The sequence below is a fragment of the Clarias gariepinus genome, chromosome 11 (genome assembly GCF_024256425.1).
Source record: "Clarias gariepinus isolate MV-2021 ecotype Netherlands chromosome 11, CGAR_prim_01v2, whole genome shotgun sequence".
NCBI classification, from domain to species: domain Eukaryota; kingdom Metazoa; phylum Chordata; class Actinopteri; order Siluriformes; family Clariidae; genus Clarias; species Clarias gariepinus.
The window spans coordinates 18,183,918-18,199,442 of NC_071110.1; the positions used below are offsets into that span (position 1 = coordinate 18,183,918).

Here is a 15,525-nt window from a genome sequence, read left to right on the forward strand (position 1 = left end):
TACACATAAATAAATATGGATAAAAAGAAGTACTAAAGAAAATAAATGTAACTAGTAAAATAAACTGTACAAATAAGGGCATAATAAACATTACAAAAAACAGAAGAAAAAAGTATATATATATATAAAATTTGAAAGTGTACTATTTACTATAACACTGTGACCACGTGTGTGCGCGTAAAACATTTTATTTTGTGTCTGTATGCATGTGTGTACAGTGTGCGTGTAAAGCAAAAGCAAGTCTCATTGGTGTGTCTGTGCACGCATCATTGGGCACCGTGCCACACACCCAGCGCCTGCGCGCACAAACGAAAACACTTGTCACAATTTATTTTTACTTTTTTTCAAAGGTAAAGTGCAGTTTAATTTGTTTTATTTTCACTTAATATTTTGTGTCAATTATTTTTATGGATTTATTTTTGGGGGATGTGGAACAAATAATTTTGAGTTTCTATTATTTCTTATGGCAAAATTCGATTTGGTTTACAAGTGTTTTGGAATATGAGCCCACTTCCGAAAAGAATTATGCTCATACTCCAAGGTTCACTGTAATGTAAAGATGCTAAATATATCTGAAAAATTTAACTGCTCCAACCTCTAACTTTAAGCAATCCACAGAAAAACATTTATATTTCCAAATGCTCCTCAATATATGACGTTGTTGGTGGGATTTGTGTGCCCATACTATTTTCATATCCATGAAATTTTTTAAGGGTACAACATGCTTTGTTGTTGCCACTGCCCGAGGTTGAACATAACATGTTTTTATTTTGAGGAAAAAGGGATCTGAATGTGAAGGCAGAAGAAAGGATGCCCAAACATGAGAGAGAATACAGAATCATCATGTGCAGAATCGAAAAATGAGATTGTAAAGGAAAGTATTTGCAGTGGGATATCCACAAAAGCCACAAAGGAAATCTTCCTGATATCACAGTGAAGTGCTATACCAAAATAAAAAAAGGAAAACCACTGCTTTCAAATAAGTTGAAGGTGAATTATTAAAGAGGAAACCAAACTGATCACTTTTGTTGTATAAATTGTAGATTTCAGGATATTTTGTGACGTTAAAGTTGTACTAAAATGTTGACCGAAAATTTTTTTTAGAATCCTGATGCTACTTCCTTTGTCAAAATGTTTTGTCCTTCATCCGTGACATCACTGGATTAATTTAGATTTACAATTGCAAGATTAGATTTTTATTTTTTTTTTGTAGTTCTTGTTTTCTGTGCACGGCAACAAACCAATATAGAGTTAAAATGACCATTGAAAAACATAACTCTTTAAATGCCTAAAATGTAAAAGAAATAAAAAATAAAAAAAACTTATTATAAATAAGGTTTTATCTAAAGCTGGTACTTATTTACAGAATTGTAGCAAAAGTAGTTTACAACACTACTGGTGAAGTGTTTGCTCTTTTCTTAAGCATTTGTTAAGCATGTTCATGACTTGCCCAAAATGTCTTATTTATTTATTTATTTATTTAATCTATTTAAAGACACCATATACATGTACCTGGGTTAAGTAAGGAATAAAATGCAACACCTACGTGCTAGAAATGTAATGATGTGCAAAAATCGATAAAAAAAAAAGCTAAAAACTTGGCTTTTTTTTTTTTTTTTACATTTTAAACGTATGCTTGAAGTTACTGTGTATCATTTAAATACTCCTCCAGGTTTCTAATAGGATGCACCGAAATTTCGGCCGCCGAAAATTTTTTGGGCGAAATAGCATTATCGGTTTCGGCCGAAACGTAAGAAAGCGCAGAAAATAAAAGCCGAAATTGTCGCCACGCCTCTCCCATCCTTCCGTCTCGTTTGCGCTGTCATTACGCATCAAACACAGAGTATGTCGGCGGTTTGGAAGCACTTTAAAGTTTCAGATGAGGACAGCAAAGTTGCAAATTTGCAACATTTTTTTAATACAAACAAAAAGAAAATATTTTAAACATGTTTTTTAATGAAGCCATTTTCGGTATCGGTTTTCGGCCAAGTACATCCAAAAATTTCGGTTTTGTTTTCGGCCCAGAATTTTCATTTCGGTGCATCCCTAGTTTCTAAGTGATGAAACTAATTTTATAAAGAGCTGGCTTAAACTAAATTACTCAAGTTTATCAATTCTAAATTACATTTTTTTAAGATTTAAAATTATAACAATTAAGGAATAATGTAATATTGAGTTGTGATGTCATCCTATGTGTTGTAATCCTTATAGAATTGTAATTTTAATCTACGTAGGTATCATGACAATATTGTATTGAGTGGTGATTCACGATTCCCATCCTAATAACTGCTTTTTTTTTTTTTACTGTGGGTTTTTTAATTATAAGCCTGCAAATTGTAAATAGTGGCAAACGGGCTGTAATTTCCTGAACACTTAAGGAGTGATTAAACCTATATCTACATATTAAGTTGCTTAAAAAATAGTAGAAGCACTATCTATAGCAAATGTATGCGAACAATGGTTATTTTAAATTAAGGATATTAAGAGGATATTTTTTAATGTAATAATTGCACCATTTACTACTGGCAATAGCTTTGTTACTAGAAGGTAAACCCTTCTTTCTCTACAGAGAAAATTAGTTTATGTCCTTCATAGCAAAATACCACCACAGTCATGTAAAAATCAACATGATGTGCACAGCATAAAAATAAACTAATTAAAGCTTCTTGCCTCCAAAAACTTTATACTGTGTATATTTACAGTAAAACCTCGGATTGCAAGTATTGCATCTACTTAATTTTGTGTTAATTATTTTTAAGTATTAATTTTTTGAGGCAGTGGAACAAATAATTTAAGTTTCCATTATTTCTTGTGGGAAAATTCAAGTTAACGAGTGTTTTGAAATACAAGCTCGCTTCCGGGTTCCATTGTACAAGCATTAGCATTCACTTAGCTTAGATATTAATGAACATACAGATAAATCTAATGAACATGCAGATAAATCTAAAATACTGTTTCTATAGTTTTCTGTTTGAAAGCAAAAAATGTCACTTACCCAGGTTCAACATGTTGCTAACAAAATGCCCAGTTTTCCCATTTAATCTGTCAAATGCATCAAAGTCAGAAATTAAATAATTCCACTCTGGATTTACCACTTTGAATGGAATGTTGACTTATACAAAATAAAATACATTTGTTTGCCTGAGTTTTTAACCATGTTTACAATTAATATTGCTTAAGTGATATTTGAAACTTTTACTACAACCTCAGTGACATGCCATCTGAACCTTAATTTAAATTACCCAAATCGGTGGAAATTCACCAACACTAGTTTATTTACTTTAATTGTATTTACTTTGATCACAATTTGAACTATGTGCATCCATAATATTTTTCAGTTTTCTTTAAATAAGTGACACTGAGGTGTAAGGATGTTGCCTCTCACAAAGCAGAGTTACTTATGCCACCCCAAAACCTCTGTTTATGACACAAAAATGACTCATTCAAATTGATTTAAAAAATCACATCATACTTTAAACTATTTTAAATAACATTTAATGTTAAGGAACATTTGCAGGGTTAGTTATTGCCTGTATTACAATTAACAAGACTGTTGTTACCTCATGCATTTTTGTCTCTTAAAATTAGTCATGTTTCCACTTTTCCACTGTACTCATTAAAACACAGATTTTCATCTGCACTAATGCTTCTCTATGTTTTTTGTACGAAAGGTCAAGCCACTGAAAACACCAGCAATAAATGATGCTTGTCACAGTCTTTGGTTTGTCTCCCATCACCACAATTCCATGAGTGGCCTTTTGACATTCATCTAACACCAATTTGAGATTGCCCTTTCATGCTAATATATTACTATTTCCTGCACACCTACCTTAAACATCAAATGGATTTCTGCAAATGGCCCTCATATTGCCATAAAAAGCAGCCATTATAACAGGCAGTAATTCATTTTTACCTTTCCCCCATTCTCTGGCCTAATTTGCAGTAAAGTGAATGAAAAGATAATTATATAGGCATTCACTTGATTAATTACTGCTTTTCACAGAGTCTGAAATGTTGAGATTCCCCAACACCAACTAAAATAACAGTAATTTACAGCAAGGTTGTGTTTAAGTACACAGCAATTTTTTTTAATCTTGCTTTGTGACATTGTCGCTCAGCAGTTCCCAGAAGCTTTACATTCATTTGAAGCAATACACAGTATCAATTCTGCTACTTTTGGAAGTTAATTGGGGTCAAATATCTAAATTGTAGTAACAAAGTGGTCAGCAGTAAAACTGTAAGAGAAATCCCACTTAACAGCAAGCTTCCACATTGTGCCTTTTCTTCTTAATGCCTTTAGAAAACCTTAGATTAGGGATTTGCCCAAATCGTACAGTATATGAACTAGACATAGATTGAGTTCCTGAAAGCCAAGGTGTACTTTGAATAAACCGCCTTTTTGTTAGTTACATTTAAACTAATTTTTTTCCCCCTCCAGTGTTGGATTTGCAGTTTTTCACCTAGTCTGTTCTCTCTAGGACAAGATGATTGTCTAACATGGATATTTAATAAAAAGAAATCAAAAGAATCCATAAGAATTTGGTGCTCGCGTTTTAATTCATTTTATGTTTTTTGAAATTAACACAGTGGCAAAATTATGCATACATGGACACCTGGTGGGGTGGGGAATAAAAACAGCACTTCTAGTCCTTGTTTCAGCAGTCCGTAAAAAGTTTAGATAAGTTTGTTAGCCATCAACAAGCTTTTAGCAGAATTCTTGTTGAATATTTGGCCACTTTTCTGGGCAGAATTGATGCATGTTTAATAAAATTTGTTTATTTTGGCATGCACCCAAACAGTCACTTTTTGTAGTCTAGTTGATGATTTGAGATTATGCTAAGGTAGTCTGAGGTAGTCTGACTTCATTATTCCATCCACTTTAACATGCAAGGTCCACTAAGCAAAATGGCCCCAAAGCATCATGTCATTACTACCATTCATATGTTAGTGCAGTGTTTTTGGGTGGAATGCCCCACTTTTAGTTTTCTAACCGTACCTCCAGTCAAAACTTTTCTCAAGTTGGCTTTTCTTTGTCCATTTGGTCAGCTGCAAAATCTTAAGTGTGGTGACTTTGCAACAGATTGCTTCTTTCAGTCTATGGAAGTGTAAAACTCATTTGAATTGTAGATAGTTTTTGTCAGGTCTGTGGTTTGGTGGTTGTCTAGGTTTTCCAGACTTTCCAAACCAATTTCTAGCTGAGGCTATATGCTGTACATGTCTACTTATGCTTTCCTATTATACTGTGTTTTTACTCGAATGAGTGGTTTCCGAACAAAACCTTTTAATGTTGACGCAGAGAAGCGTCCAGCTGTATTCAATTATAATGACTAACAGCAAGTTGAGCATTCATAGGCAATAAGCAGTTCAGAATTTTCAGTGCTGAATTAATAATCTATGCAGAAGTATGTGTTGCTGACCCCGTATGTATAATTTTGGCCTAGTATTGATAAAAATTTTTTTAAAAACATTAAAATTTTAAATTTTTCCTTTTTGTTCTGTTAAAGATGTTTTACAATAATTCTGCCCCAGAAAAATACCAGTTCACAGAAATCACTGAAAGCCCAATGCTGTCATAAAATTTATGTTCTTACTGCAACTGCGTACACTATGTCCACTGGGCAAATAATTAAACCTAATATTGGTTCCGTTTACCTTCCTACAAGTTGCTCATGGTTCCTGTTGAGCGCAATTGCGATTATAGTCATTATCCAGTGCCCAGTAGCTTACCAAAATGCAGGACAGAACTGTGAGACGGGCATAAAATTGAAAAAACATGTGCTGTCCTTAGCTGGCTGTCTTCATTTATTCCAGTCACTTCTAGTTAGAGAAAAGAAGAAGCAGCAGAAGTGCAGGATGACTCTTCTCATCAGCAGCACTAGTGCCACTCCAACTTGAATTACTCATCTGGATTTTTCTTCATTAGTTTGATCTCTGAGCTGTCACTTTTGTGCCCACCAGGTGTTTTTCACCATGCCACCACTTTTCTAGTAGAACAGTGGCTTTTTCATGTCCTTCTTAATATTTGTTTAACGTGTGACAAGTTTTCCTTATGCTCAGTTAAAACACATTGGCATTTTTATTATGTGGGATTTTTCTACCTGCATTTTTTGTATCTTGATTGATCATGGTCAGTACAGTTTTTGATTAATGAATTAAGCTTAATTTTCTGTAAAAAAAAAAAAAAAAAAAAAATGTATTGGACTGTTGCACAGTAAATAGAATTGCCTCATGTTTCATTAACTATTCCAGTCTTCAGGGGTGGACACATCAGAATTTCATTAGCATCATTATTCAAAGTATGCTTTTTTTAGTTCCAGTTTTTTGGTTACCCAGAAACCTGGATGACTAAAAGAGTTTTTAACTAGTTTGCTGGGCAAGCACGTTAATAAATGCTTTCCATTATTATTCTAATAAAGTTTCAAAAGTTTCATTGTCTTTGCATACATGACAAAAGGTCATGGACTGATATTCTGGCTATGGGATATAATTGTGTTAATTTTCATATTTTTCATGAATAATATTTTATTTACTCTTAATATGATTTCATATCATAAGGTAACTTGCCAATCAAAGTAAAAATGTCACTGTTAAGCGAATCAGTATAACTTATTTGCTTAACAGTGCATAAGTGCATATATACACGTGTTTGATGATTGGTGAAATTCTAATTATTGCACCAAATAAAAAAAATGCTACTGAGAGAGTAAATTGTGCCTAAGCTATTGTGGGCAGTAAAACACATGGGGGATTTTAAAAAGCATGTGCTTTAGGTACAGCATTGAAATATGCCACCACTGTGTGATGGGGGAAGCCTATGTTTAAACATAAAATCTGAATACCCTTAATGGTTATAAACTGCTTGTCTGCCAGGCAACTAGAAATAAAAACACTAATCTGTTTGTCTCAGGGGTCTGTGCTACTGATTTGTCCAACTTTGGTTTGTGTGATAGTACAGTTTTCTCCTTATGTTGACCTATCTCCATTCCTCTCTCTTTGTCATGCTCTCTTTAGGCTGATTACTTTACCTGCATTGCCACCATTGTGTACATGCGGAAGGAAAACTGCCTATATCAGGCCTGTCCCAGCAAGGACTGCAACAAAAAGGTGGTGGACCAACATAACGGCATGTTCCGCTGTGAGAAGTGTGACAAAGAGTTTCCTGACTTCAAATATCGTCTCATGCTCTCTGTAAGTCAGACTCTTTCACTTCCACCTACCTATTACTGTTATCTTCTCATAGGCATATTTATAGTTTCTTAGGAAAAATATTACAGCATATGTTTGATTGTAGATGACATCTACATGTAGATGTTGATAGACAAACAGGTTCACACAGCTTCACCCCTCAATAATAATTCTTTGGTCATTGGTCATCTTGTGTATAGGTTTGTTTTTTTTCCCCCCACCAATAGTGCCTAATGAGTATTGCACACTTTCAGGACATTTAGTGTAAGGTGTGCATTGTATGTCTTTTGTTTCGTCTATTGATGTTGCCTGTTTTCCTTCTTTATATTCTTCATAACACGATTTCTCCACTCGCTTAGCATTGTTTATTTTCCTATGAAATTAGCATTTTAATATCTTCCTCATTGCAGAGTCTTCTGTTCTAAAATGAAAGTTTTACTCATTTTATTGAAGCAGTTAAATTTTTGCCTTCCTTGTTTGTTTGTTTTTTTGTTTTGTTTTTTATTTTATTTTATTAATGCACCACCATGCAGATCAGATCTTTTTTTTTTTCAGCAAGCCCTATCTTAAGTGCCTAAACTGTTAAGGTATAAAGTTGGATTTTTGTCTTTCCAGGCAAATATTGCAGACTTTGGAGATAACCAGTGGGTGACGTGCTTTCAAGACAGTGCTGAGACCCTCTTGGGGCAGAAATCAGATTACATAGGCCAACTTAAGGACTCTGTAAGTTTATTCCTGTTTTGTTTGTTTGTTTTCTTTCTCTTTACTTCAACCATATTATCATTCTCTAATGTGAGCACAGGAGGCTCAGTTGTGACTGACTGTGGTGCATCAGTGATTGTTCAGTGTTACACTGCTTCTATGAGGTCTTCGTTCAACAACATTGACTGATGTTGCTAATACACCTGTTTCTATTTTGAAAAGTTTGCTGTGTTTCTCAGTAAATCCTATTACTTTTTCTATCTTTGTGTAGAATGAGGCTGGGTTTGATGAGGTCTTCCAGCATGCCAATTTCAGCACTTTTGTGTTCCGCAACCGCGTGAAATTGGAGACCTACAATGTGAGTACATGTTTAATTGGGTATCATTTTTAAGCAGATCACTTAACCAGAGGAAGGTACTCATTATTCCTACTAATTGCTGCTCTCTCTCTCACACACACACACACACACACGCACTCCTTTTCTAAAATGTATTATTTTGGGGTAAAGTCCTAGTTCTTGTACTAAAGATTTTGTACAAGAACGTTGCCTTGTGGTCCAAAACCTAAATGAAATTGCTAAAGTGGAAGTGGGCATTTTTCTTTCAGATAAACAAAAGCATCCTTTTGTGTGGTGCACTTATGTATATAAAAGAAATGACTGCCAAAGCACTGTCACAATTCGTGCCTCTGCGCCTGGCTATGCACTAATGGTGCAAAAGAAGTGTCATGTCCATCAGCAAGGGGCTGTTTTTCGTCATAAAGTGGATTTGTTTGGATCGCTGCTTCATGAAAGCTGGTTATATTTATGTGGGATGAAAAAGTTGAGGTACACGTGCCTGAAGACGACGGAGGCATGTGGAGTCATTGTCTGCTCTCTGTTTACGCCCCTGACCTCCAGTCGGTCAGATAGTCTTTGGTGCTACATTATGCATTTCTTTGACTACACCTGTGATTGTGTATACACTCTGTACCATAAGACCACAAACAAGAATTGTGAGACGTTTTCATGTAAATCTTTTTTTTTTTTTTTTTGGTCGTCGTCTTTGTCTTTCGGCTGTTCCCTTTCAGGGGTCGCCACAGCGAATCATTTGCCTCCATTTAACCCTATCCTCTGCATCCTCTTCTCTCACACCAACTAACTTCATGTCCTCTCTCTTACTGCATCCATAAACCTCTTTGGTCTTCCTCTAGACCTCCTGCCTGGCAGTTCCAACCTCAGCATCCTTCTACCAATATATTCACAATCTTTTCTCTGAACATGTCCAAACCACCTCAATCTGGCCTCTCTGACTTTATCTCCAAAACATCTAACGTGGGTTGTCCCTCTGATAAACTCATTCTTGATCCTATCCATCCTTGTCACTCCCAAAGAGAACCTCAACATCTTCAGCTCTGCTACCTCCAACTCTGCCTCCTGTCTTTTCTTCAGTGCCACTGTCTCTAAGCCGTAGAGCATTGCTGGTCTCACCACTGTCCTGTACACCTTTTTTTTTTTTTTTTTTTTTTTTTTTGGCTATTTCCCTAAAACTCGCTTATAATTATGGATGTAAACTAATTGCCAAAAAATAGTGAAGTTGGTTACATCATTATTTCATACCAGTTTGCCTCAATCTGCCATCTTTTAATTTTAAGTAATTAAATTGTATTGATGTTACTTTTACTGATCCTTGTTTTAGATTTAAACTAGTTTTTAAATATTTTAATTTATCTTTGTTTCGGTGAGAGAATCCATTAGACATTTTTGTATGAAGTACTCCTCATCATTATCCTTATTGGTACTTAACCAAAGCCTTAAACAGAAGGTTCTTAAAAGCTAGTGTGTGTGTCTCTTAAGAGTGTGTTGCAATAAAAAAGAGGAGAGGTCTGTCTGTCTGTCTGTGAGGCTGTGATGGAATTTAATGATGTCCGTTTAAAGGGATAAAAATAGTAAGAAACAAATAGTTATCGTGCCCTGTGTTATTTCCATTTCACCAGGTTAAAAATGTCACAGAATCACAGACATGCTGATTCGCATGGGACTAATTATCACTGGACCTTGGTGTTCAGGGAAATATGGTAGTGTAACAAGTGCAAGAAGCTTTATACCGTGCAGTTAATCTGATTATTAATCAATCACCAATTGTTTTACTCAGACTGAGAACATAGTATTGTAATCCATAGTATTGTCCTATGTGCGACAGTATTTATAAGGGTGATTTTGCATGTGCGTTTCCAGCCTGTGCTGCTTTTCTTTTTTTATTCTTTTGTGTAATTACATGCAGTGATGAAACAGTAATTGAACCAAAACTATCAAATAAAGCTCTGGTTCAGACTCAGTATTTGATTTTGTAGGTTATATAGTATAAGGGGTGCTGTTCACACACATCATACGATGACCTGAAGTTCTAAAACACATGTTCTAGTCATGTCCATGCATGGTGTTATGACAAGGTACAGTAGAAGGTGTCTTGGTCTCACTGCAAGTCCCTGGTTTATATACATTTAACATTCATAATACAGAATAAACCACCAGTGAATTATTACTCAGGGTAACTATTATTCAACTTGGGTGTTGATTTGCTCACTAATTGATTTTCAGTGACAAGTGATATAATGGTCTACATACTCATGAGTATTAGGTTGCATACTAGTAAACAAACCCAATAAGGAATTCCTGTAAAGGGGGGAAATCATGAAAGATTATCACATAAATACCTGAAGTTGCATGGTAAAAAGTCAACATTGAAGAACATGGCTATGTAAACTCACAGGACTAAACAGCTATGTACCCATAAGAAAACTACTCGTTAGTGAGACTAATCAGGAAAATAGGCTTGAACAGCAAAAAAATATATATTTTAGAGCAATGAAAAAGGATCATATTTTCTGAGTTTAGATTTCACCTATCCAAAAGTGATGAGTGCATCGAGGTAAAAAGAGAATTAACCAGGTTATTACATCAGTAAAGCTTTTCTTCCATGAGGCCTCTGGCATATTTTAGGAATCAAATCTTCCGATTGTTTCTTAGAATCGTGAGGAATCATTTTCACACATGAACTGGCCACCACATTGTGTTCTGTAATCAAAGCTATAGGTGACTGAATAAAATCTTGGAATGTGTGATTTCATTTATTTATTATTATTATTATTATTATTATTATTATTATTTTGTAATTAATTAATAATAAAAAAATTGGTCAGGCTTTATCAAATCGTAAGTCTAATTAGAAGTGGTAGTTACTTGGCAACTGTAGAATGCCCTTGAAGCCTTCTCCATGAAAAATAGTGCAGTGTATAGCTCATCCGTATAGTTCAAGGGAAAACTGTTCTTCATTTCTGTCTTCATAAATATATTGCATTTAAACAGTGCGGAGATGTAAGCGGCTGTGCCCTCTCAACTTTTTTGTTTTTTTTGTTTGTGTTTTGTTTACACCCATTGCTACAGTGTTACAGGAGCTACATTCTACTAGATGCGTAGCTCTTAATTCATGACTGGAGAGTCTAAGCACTCCTCTTCAGTCTACTCCAGCACATGCCGAAGATTTTCAATGGTGGCCGGTTCATGTGTGAAAACAATTTCTTATTTTACCAGAAACACTTTGGGAATGCACTTCCATTCACTATTAGACAATAATAGAAGCTCAAATTATTTGTTCCACAGCCCCAAAAAATAAATAAATAAAAATAATTAATACAAAATATTAAATAAAAAATTTAAATTAACCTGCACTTTACGTATAAAAAAAAAAAATAAAATAAATCCCAACAAATATGTGTTTCCGTTTATGCGTGCAGGCGCTGTGTGTTTATGTATGTTTGTGAAGCTAAAGTAAGAGAAGTGGAGAAATCAGCCCCTTCCCCCCTTCTCCTTTTTTATTTTAAGTTTTTTTCTTACACACACACATTCACGGGAAGACTGTTTTATCGGAATTAGCAAGGAACACCGCTAATGACACTTGCATGTTCGCCTACTAACTGAATCACTGCAGTAAAATAAAACAAACTAATTAACCTGCACTTTACCTTGCACTTACCTACCACACATGCTTACAAACACAAAAAATGTTTTACGCGCACACACTTGGTCACAGTGTTAAAGTAAACTGTACATGTGTGCATGCATGCGCGCACTAAGACCCAGAAGAGGAGATCATTACCCACAATTCTGCGCAAGAGAGAAAAAAAAACATTGGCTTAGTTATGATGACGTGACGCTAGGCGTCAAAACAAGAAGCGCATGCGTGATACATGTAAACCAAGACTTGTTCGTTTTTGGGGGTTTTTTCCACGTAAAAATTTTTATTAAAAATCTTTGCTCGTCTTGCGGAACATTTGCAAACTTGCAACTGAGGTTTCACTGTATATATAAAAAGATTATTCCTGATCTGACCTCAGCCACTGACCAGAATTTATTGATTATGTACAGCACAAGCACAGAGGCTTTTTTTCCTCTGTTAGAAGCCCCGCATGCCTGCCTTAGAAGCCATACACGCCTGCATGCTCACAGTCAATCAACCCGAGCGCCCACTGTCAGGTTGAGTTTTGAGTTTGTTGGCAAAATTTTGTGTGATTAAATACATCACGCACTGCATGTGATATGCACAGTGTACAATTTAATATTATTTTTTGTAAAGTATGTTTGAGATTGTCATTTGTAATAAAGAATAAATAAAGTTTGAAAGACATTTCAGGTCGCTGTCCATACTGTACTGTATATACTGATGCTCAGACCTGCAATTAATATATTTTTGTAGATAGTTTAATATCATGTACAGTTTATGATATTGGCCCAGATAGCAAACTTAATATGCACATCTGTTTATTTTGTAAGATCCTTTACACACAGCTGGTTGTTTAATTAATCCAAACCTTTCTGCAGATTGCAGTAAAAAATTCACTTTACTCAACTCCTTTTACTGTATCATTTATTCTGTTGGCATCAAAACAAGTACTGAATACTATTGCAATGTAAAGGGTTTAAAGGAGTAATATTAAAAAAATTTTGCTACTATCTGCTTTAAAAACAAACAAACAAACAAAAAAAATCGTAACCCTGAACACAAAAGAATAAACAGCGGAAAGAGATGCATGATGCAGCAGAGAGATGTTCTCTGTAGACTTGGCAGAAAACTAGAGAAGACGAAGGAGTTGGCTTACTCGAGTTTTCTCTTGAATGTGTTTTTGCTGCTGCTTGTACAAACAGCTGACTTGCAGTGCAGTGACGCAAAGAAGTGTTTGATATGTAGGAGAAGATGCTGTAGTTAGCACCTCCTGCATACCGCAGCAAATAAAAACAACCACGTCTTTCTGGCTTACTTGCTTTTATATACAAAAAGAAGTGAACCAGATTCTGTTGAAGTTGGGATTAGAGTGGCGTGTAGGCTCTGTCTAAAGATTTACATTAATGCTCAGGAAAATTTGCACTAGTGTCCAGGTCCCCATATTGCATGATGTTTCGCTAATGAAATCGGTTTACAAAACCAGGCTTGACAGTGACTTTCCCAGTCTGCTCACTTAGAAGATTTTTTATTTATTTATTTATTTTTTAATCAAAACATTGTGTGTTTATTTAAATGCTTGAGAGGGCTCTTGTGACATGTGAGAGATCTGTAGAAGTGGGCATATGGTTATTTAAAAATGTGTACAGTTATTACATAAAGGAAAGGTATCATAGCATTTTTGTAATTTAATTGATTTCTTTTTAATAAGTATCAACTGGTTTTTTTCACTTTTTATACAATATAATTTAATGGCATGCATTTTGTTTTGATGTATATCCTGTATTGAGGTGATGTGGTGTCTTGTCTTTGTTTAGGATGAATCTCGCATTAAAGTAACAGTTGTGGAGGCCAAGCCTGTGGACCACAAAGAATACAGCAAGAGGCTGATCATGAACATCAGGAAGCATGCGGCGCATTAAGAGCACTGCTTTATTATTCCAAGCACTTGATGTGTCTGTATACTGTCTTTCGTCTATTTGGATATTTATGTTATACAGCAATTCACATTTCCTGTTACAGAACAGCTTTTTAAAGTATGCAGTAAAATGCTTATTTTGGACTGAGAGGCTCTGCAGGTCAAGTGTTTTTTTTTTTTTGTTTTTTTTTTTTAGTTTAATCAAAGTGCTGACCTTTTGGTGACCGAATAATTAAAGAAAGTAATGGGACTCGTGTATTAAGATCATATGGCAGCATACTGTTCAGTATGTGTGCCTGTATTTAAACTTGCAGCAGCAAATCCACTGCTGTTTCCTGATGTTTTGGTTCAGCAGCCCAGTCAGTATGCTTTCTGTCTCTGAGCTGGCTTTGCTTAAACCTGCAGAGCTTAAGGTCAGAGTGACTCACAGCCACATTCTGTACATGTAGATATTTTCCTTTTTCTTTTTTTTTGTTTTCTGCAGAACTAAAATGTTACCAACACAATAAATAAAGATTCTGGGAACCCTAATATTGAGTGTTTTTATTAATTGGTTTTAATAGTTATTACATGTGCATGGAAAGACTGTTTTAGAGACAACAAATTTTTGTGTATTTTAAGCTTGTGGTAATGAATTGTATCTCAAGAATACACATTGTTCTGTATTGTCGACCTTTGTGCTTTATTATAGAGCTTCTCTAAGAGCAGTCTGTACAGCTGCTCCATCGTAGCATCCAATAATCCCTTAACACTCTAGGTCAATAAAGACTCTGCAATATGTCCATGTCCCTCTCTGTGTACTGTATCTAAATCCGTATTTGTGTATGAAGGACTGTCTTTTGCCTGCATTTTTGCACATCTTGGATGTTTTTTAGTGCTGGCCTGAAACTCTACAGGGACAATTGAGAGCTCTTGATGTCTGCTAGTCATTTTCCTATAACCATTGAAATTGCCTCTACAATCCACTTGTGTTTTTGAGGAACAAGACAGAATCTGAACCTCTAATTCCATGTTTGATTATGAGCAACTGTTGTTTTTGTTTTTCTTATTTGTTTAGGGAAATACTGATGTGTGAATCACAGAGACATAATGAGTGATGTATTTGTTTTAAGCCTGAAGGCAAATTGAGTCACAGGATGGTCCATGTGGTACCCCTGTAGTTTGTCTTCTGGGTAACTCTAGGATTATGAAAATTTGGCTTCAGTTAATTCTTTTGTTGATATTGTGAGGATTATTTGCTCACTGGTATGATTTTATTGCCCATATCTTTTCCCCATTGTGGTCACCTGCACGCACCAGCTCTCAGATGTTACGACAATTTCTAACTAGGCAGGCTCAGGGCTAACAGACGCCTTCTCTCCAGCCAGCCAACCTAATTTTTAACTGCTGCATCACAAGTCAGCATAACGCTTAAAGTAAAGTGCTGTCCTTTTTCCACATTCGTGATCTTACAAACACCGATTATTATTTTGTGTTTGTTAGGGAAGTGAGCATGTCATCCCATCCCACTTATAGACCTTGACACCTTAGAATGCTGTGATGCTGTTTAATACAAATTTGCGGTCCATATATGATTTCCATAAATGCTGGTATAAAGTGGGTACCATCCTGAGTATCTTATTTTATGGATTAACTATAAAAGCCACTAGAATCCCTATATCCTGAAAAATATTTTAAAGATCTGTTGAAAGATAAAGTAAGTTTAACTACAGTCACATGAAAGCCAAACATGGCTTTTCACTC

General features: G+C 35.2%; 1 protein-coding gene across 1 annotated transcript in view; it reads left to right on the forward strand.

Annotated features, from left to right (window-relative positions):
• Nucleotides 1-14,562, forward strand: part of rpa1 (replication protein A1) — a 38,773-nt gene extending 24,211 nt beyond the window's left edge. The window contains exons 14-17 of the mRNA XM_053506696.1: nt 7,012-7,188; nt 7,801-7,908; nt 8,159-8,245; nt 13,682-14,562. Of these exons, the coding sequence (XP_053362671.1) occupies nt 7,012-7,188; nt 7,801-7,908; nt 8,159-8,245; nt 13,682-13,786 (477 nt within the window). The 3' untranslated portion in view covers nt 13,787-14,562. The remainder of the gene's footprint in view (nt 1-7,011; nt 7,189-7,800; nt 7,909-8,158; nt 8,246-13,681) is intronic.
• The last annotated feature ends 963 nt before the right edge of the window (nt 14,563-15,525 follow it).